This window comes from Dysidea avara, chromosome 5 (genome assembly GCF_963678975.1).
Source record: "Dysidea avara chromosome 5, odDysAvar1.4, whole genome shotgun sequence".
NCBI lineage: Eukaryota > Metazoa > Porifera > Demospongiae > Dictyoceratida > Dysideidae > Dysidea > Dysidea avara.
In genome coordinates this window covers 33955999-33962789 of record NC_089276.1, presented here as the reverse complement: position 1 = coordinate 33962789, position 6791 = coordinate 33955999, and the positions used below count along the sequence as shown (strand labels likewise).

The following is a 6791-nucleotide window of genomic DNA, read 5'->3' as shown; positions in this document are numbered from 1 at the left end:
ACAGCTAGTCAACAGTAAATAATCACTATCCAATCCCAACAACCCATAATTTCTGGCATTTATAAATGAACGGATGCCACATTGCGAACCGAAAATCTGATATTGGAGTATGGGAAGTTTAGAAACCAAACCAATGAAAGTGCTAAAACTGCCATATATATTAAGGTAGCTAATGCGATCAACTGATCTGGGTTTCCCGAAATGCATCCACTGTTCAACAACCTCTGTCATAATGTCAGGAGAAACATTAGTAACAACATTTAAAGTATGTGGGAATAGCCTCAATGCTGTCCACTCATTAAGCAAAAAATGTAATGCTTCACCAAATGACGAATCTTTCACTTTCTCTCTGATCGTAAGCTCTTTGATAGCATAACCATAGACAGGATATGCTACAATTAAAAGTAAACTTTTAATGTCATTTCTTGTTGTCCACAAAACATCTAAATATTGTAGCTTTTTCATACATTGCATCACCCTTCTCAGTTGAATAAAATTCAGTTTAACTGATGGTAAACTAAGTCGTAGGACATTACTACAATGCTGCAGTGATTCAACAGATAACACGGTGGTATCCGGAAACGATAATTGCTTCATGTGCCTACCACACGACTTAAACACACTCTCAATCGAGCGTTCCTCACGAAAATCGTAATGTGGCCAAGTAAAATTCCTCCACAATGATGGGGCTTCTACTGCTTGTAGTAGTCGTTGTGAGACATAACGCAGTTTTGCTTTGTCACGTGCGCTGTTCACAAAAGAGAAAATGTACACTAGCAATTCTATTGGAAGAGACACTAAAGTGTACAGAGACTGTTCACTTAACGATCTAGAAGAAGACCTGACGTCAATACTTTGCTCCATCTCAGACTTACAATTGAAATTTTACTGATCTAGCTACGCGCTTCCGAGTAGCTACTGAAACGTAGTACTAACGTTTTTCCTCGTGTCACGTAGCTAGTACGGTGCATGTGACAGCATTGCAAAATATTTAACCTGCAGGTGCATGATTTTGCATCTCCAGAGAATTTCTAGTGCAGCACTGCCGGTACATTAACTGTAACTCAATTTAGAACGGGTGTCTGGTTGTTGGAAGAACAAATAGCTAATAGCTATAATGAAAGTAGAATGTGCAAATTATACTATACTATATGACTGTTCCATTAGAGTATCTTATTTATTTTGTTTCTGTTTAATAAGTCTGTTTATTATGTTGTGAAACATTGTGAACAAACAAATAAATAAATTAGAGTATCTCGATCTCTAATGTAAAGGGCGCTCTAATCCACTTTCACAACGTTTGAGTACTAGTTGTGTTTTGTATTTGGACAGTAATTTGCACAGGCTTGCCTTTTGAATATACTGTTCCTTTCCTTGCTGTAAATTGATAACAAAACACAACCAAGTATACTACTAAGGATAATAAAAGCACTTGTGCAGTGCAGATACTCTCCCACTGTTATATATAAGTGTAATTGCAAAGGCTCACCCTCATGCTGCTTATTGTGCTTTCACGCGTGGTCTTATTAGTAAGTGGACATATTTTTTACGAACGCTGCCCAGAATTTCTGACTATCTTCAACCTTTTGAAACAACTATTTTTACAGAATTTATTCCTGCTGTTACTGGAAAATTTGTCAGTGATTTAGAGCGAGAATTGTTTTCTCTTCCAGCACGAATGGGAGGCCTGGGTCTGTGTAACCCTTCTGCTAATGCTAACTTTGAATTTGATTCTTCCATTCAAGTTACCTCATCTTTAACCAAGGAGATCATTGAACAACAGACTTGCTTTAGGATGTCAGTGGTTAGTGCCCAGCGTCAAGCTAAGGCTAATGTTATAGCTTCGAGACATCGGCAGCTGGTTTGTAAGCAATCGGAACTCACACCACAGTTGCCAGTTAGTTTACGTCGTATTGTTTCTTTATCTAGTGAGAAAGGTGCCTCATCATGGTTATCAGTGCTTCCTATTGAAGAACATGGTTTTGCACTCCATAAAGGTGCATTTAGGGATGCACTGTGTCTACGATATGGTTGGTTGCCCAATGGTCTACCTGCTAAGTGTGTCTGTGGTCATGGCTTTACTGTTGATCATGCAATGAATTGTGCTACAGGTGGTTTCCCTACTCTACGTCATAATAAACTTAGGGACTTCACTGCTGCTGCTTTGTCTGAAGTATGTCATAATGTGGCCATTGAACCAGTGCTGCAACCCCTGTCTGGTGAGTCCTTTCACTATGCCACAGCTAATGTGGAGGATGAGGCACGTTTAGATGTAAGTGCACATGGTTTTTGGGGAAGTCGTCATCAGAAGGCTTTCTTTGATGTTAGAATTTTCAATCCAACTGCTCCCAGTTATCGAAACACAGCGGTTTCTTCCTTGTACAGAAGGTTTGAAAGAGATAAACAAAAGATGTATGAACAGAGAATAAGAGATGTTGAAATGGGCTCATTCACTCCATTGGTTTTCTCCACGTTTGGAGGGATGGGTAGTGCGGCTACAGTTGCTTATAAACGTCTAGCTTCTATGCTATCTACTCAACGGGGCCAATCTTACAGCAGTGTTGTGTCATGGATTAGATGTTCCACCAGCTTTTCTTTGCTCAGGTCAGCAGTGACCTGCTTGCGTGGAGCAAGGTCACACCGTGGCAGCCCTGTGACCATTGGAGCACTTGACCTTGCTATTTCGGAAGGCCAAGTGTTGCCATCTCATTGATTTTTTTGAGTTTACAGTCTTTTTTGTCCAGCACTTTTACCATCTGGTGCTGGGGGTGGTGGCAAGGGGTGCAGGCACCCCGGGAAAAAAAAAATATATATATATATATGTATATATAAGTGTATAGCGTAGATTGTGTATAGCTAGCATAGTAAGCATACACTGAGTTCATGATGTATAATATAAGTATAGCTACTCATAAGGCCAAACCAAGTTAATTCCTAGCAACATGTACTACACCTAACCATATAGGCGGCGGAAAGGGGGGGGGGCTACCCCTTCGGTCTGCTGAGGGGGGGCCTAGCCCCCCCCCCCCCCTCAGAATGATATCACGCCGAAATTATCCTTCTTGGAGTGGGGCTGAAAACCGTGATAAAGATCAAGATACTCTAATAGAGCAGTCATACACTCTAATAAAGCAGTCACAGTATTAGAACAGTGTGTAGCGAGCTATGTAAGGATTTTTATATAGTTTATCAGCTATAAATGCATAGATGGTGAGGTGGGCAGCTATTGTCAGCTGGCTGTGACCTTTTTTTTTTTTTGGTCTCACCTTACCAAACCGGAGACAATGTAGTGCCTCAGTTCATTCCCGTCCCTGGTCAGCCCACCTCATCAACTACTTCCTCCGCCACTGCACCTAACCTAACTGAATTCGTAGATGCGGACCCTTTGCAGTGGCTCCTGGGACTTGTGGGAACTATTATTGGCCATGGCTGTAGTAATTACGCTGTGTTTAGGCTCCAGTTTTTGTATAAGGCCACTATTTGGTGATAATATGTTTTTCACCAGCGCCCGCATGCAGTGTTTATTCTAGGGCTGTTAGGGGGGGAACCTTCCCCCCCTAAAATCTCAGACTCACCCCCTAAAATTGTGAATGACTGCTACACTATACTTAGGTTAAGCTTGTTTTAAAATGGCACACAAAACTTTAAAATGTTCTCAGATTCAATCTCAAGAGTGTTCATTATGTAAAATTTTCCCAGGTTAAAAATTGCATAATTTTGCAATCTTTTTATGCTCTCAAATTCAGTATCAGATCATTTAATTTTTAAAAGTCTCCTAGGGTACATATACAATGAGAGCCCAAGTTTACCCAGTTTCTTAAATAGCATGCTTAACTATCAAAATGTCCTCCCAGAGAGTGTAATTTTGTAAAATATTCTAAGCCTAAATGGCATGCACAGCCAGCAAATATACTGACAGATTAAATCTCAGAAAGCCTGATTTAAAAAAAATTCCATAACCATGAAAAGGCCCTAATATTCAATTTGAAATAGCCTGTAAGTTTCTTGGAAGACATCCACCCATGTCGTTGGTATTATACATGCAATGATAGTCAATACAATATCTTAGTGATCTCACACAAATTGTTTATTCAACAGATTCAACGAATGCAGTGTACTATTAATAGAATAATTATGTACATGAGGTGCACATGGCTGTCCTAGATATTACATCATTATTATGTCATCACTATGCGTTGTGCTCTAGGTACCAACCATAGGATCTGGCTTCACTTAAGTCAAAATCAACACTCATGACACAGTCTTAAATGACTAACCAGTTTCACAACTATTTCAACTTATAGTGAACTTGGACAATTGGATGTAGACTCTCAGGCACCTGGTCACCCCCTGATCCCCACCTCCCCACCCCCCCTAAAGGAGAAATCCTAGAATAAACACTGCCCGCATGCAGCGGCGGAGGAAGTAGTTGATATGAGGGGGGGCTCCGCTGGGCTAACCCAGACTTATTTCTACAGTTTGGTAAGGTGAGACCAAAAAAAAAAAAAAAAAAGGTCACAACCAACTGACAAGAGTTTTCCACCTCACCAGTTACCATTTCTAGTTGATAAACTACATAAAAATCCTTACATGGCTCGCTACACACTGACTACTTTATTAGAGTGACTGCTCTATTAGAGTATCTCGATCTTTATCACGGTCTTCAAGAAAGATAATTTCGGTGTGATATCATTCTGAGGGGGGCTAAGCTCCCCCTCAGCAGACCGAAGGGGGCCCCCCCAGGCCCCCCCCCCCCCCCCCTTCCGCCGCCTATGCTCGCATGTATTTTTACTGCCACGCGTATTTCTCCATTATTAAAGATTTAACCATTTTTTCATCTGATTAACCAAATATTGAAGATGAGCAATTCAGTTTTCAAGATTGCTGCACAGTAGCTATCTTGCATTGTATCCAAGAGAACGTGAAAGATTAGACTGCAGTGATGCTTACTGATGTTCGAGTGGAACTGTGATCACGTAACGAAAGATGACGAGATATGCATGGTTGCAAAACTGGCTGTGTTGAGTTATAAGCTAAGTTAGCAAATTGTCTGTTATGCAGAGAGTATCAGGTCCTGGAGAGTATAGAGGTATGAAAATAAGTCTATAGCTAACTATATTGTGGCAAGTACTGGGAATGATGGGTAATGGTAAAGACCCGCCCGCCCGCACTATACATTTGGAATTTTCTGATGAAAAACATGATATCACCGAATAGTGGCCTAACTATAGTCTCGCGCAGCCAGACCACTATTTCTCCCACGGCTTATCGATTAGAGATTTCGAGCAGGCGCTTATAATCCGGCTCTAATCGATAAGCGCCGTGGGGAGAAATAGTGGTCTGGCTGCGCGAGACTAGCCTAACTAGCTACTGGTAGTAAGGTACGCAGCTAACAATGAGAAGTAGCAGAGGCTCCTCCCTAGGCGTGATTCTCACGATTTGGCTCACGCTCTCACGCCTACAAGTAATCCTAACTCCCCGAATTTTCCAATGCTGGCTGCTTCACTTAAGTCCTGAGGCTAAGAAAGTTGCGGAGCGCGTCAGGTTATCTATGCTTCAGCAGTCACGTGATCTCTCGTTCAAACTTTCGTTTGGCGGTCGGACTGAGTTCTCAATGGCGGTTCGGGTTGACTGATTCCTTTTAGACAACGACTGAGTGTGCAAGCAGTGTACTGGAACTTTGAAAGTTCACTGGGATTCCAGGTGGGATATAAATTGTGAAGTTCAGCGATTCTGTTTACTGATTTTTATTTGTATTTGTATTTTAAGGATAAAGGCTTATGCCTGTACATCCATAAACAAAATTAATAATTATTATGTACTTAGCTATTCTAATTACTATACAAAATCAAATAAGCAATTACTGTAGTGTCTGTCCAGCAGTGTTTTAAAATCATTGACAGAGGGAGAATCAACAATAGATTGGGGTAATGAATTCCAGTCATTGATTACTCTGTTACTATAAAAATTAGATCTTGTATACGAATTAGTGTGATGTTTTAATAATTTCCTTGTGTGACCTCTTGTTACAGTAGAAGTGGATGGGGTAAATAAATGATTTTCTATATCATAACTGCCTTTGAGAATTTGGTACAAATATATCAAATCACCCCTTCGTCTACGGTGTTGTAAAGATGGTATGTTTAGATGTCTTAATCTGACGAAGTATGATAAATGGTTGATAGATGGAATCATTCTGGTTGCTTTACGCTGCATTCTTTCAACTTTTTGATTGTCAAGTGTGTAAGAGGTCCCCATATGACATTGTTATATTCAACAATTGGGCAGACAAGTGTTTTATAGTTTTACCATGACATCAGAGTCCTTACACTCAAATGATTTACAGATGAGACCTAGAATCCGGTAGGCCTTTTTAACTACCATATCTGTGTGAATGTGAAATTTTAATTTTGAGTCAATTTGTATGCCAAGATCTCGAATGTTATCCAATAGCTCCAGCTGGATTCCTGCTATAGTATAATTGCCGGTGTATGGAGCATTGCCAATATGTAAGACCTTGCATTTTAAAATATTAAAAGATAATAACCAACGTTTTTGACCAGTCAAGCAAGATATTTATGTCATTTTGCAGTACAAGGCAGTCTTCAGAAGAACGGATGGTACGATAGAGCTTTATATCATCTGCAAACATCAGTAACTGACTGGAGACAAGTGACGGCAGTTCGTTAACATATAGAGAAAACAATAACGGACCGAGTATTGAACCTTGTGGGACACGCTGGAAACCTGTACCCAAGATGACAAGACACCATTAATTTTAACACATTGAC

The 6791-nt window shown here is 40.3% G+C and overlaps 1 protein-coding gene across 1 annotated transcript; it reads left to right on the top strand.

The window, feature by feature from the left end:
- The first annotated feature begins 1678 nt into the window (after window positions 1–1678).
- Window positions 1679–2714, top strand: LOC136255215 (uncharacterized). The gene has a single exon (XM_066047939.1). It carries the CDS (start codon window positions 1679–1681, stop codon window positions 2711–2713), a length of 1035 nt encoding a protein of 344 aa, XP_065904011.1. The 3' UTR covers window position 2714.
- Window positions 2715–6791: the final 4077 nt, after the last annotated feature.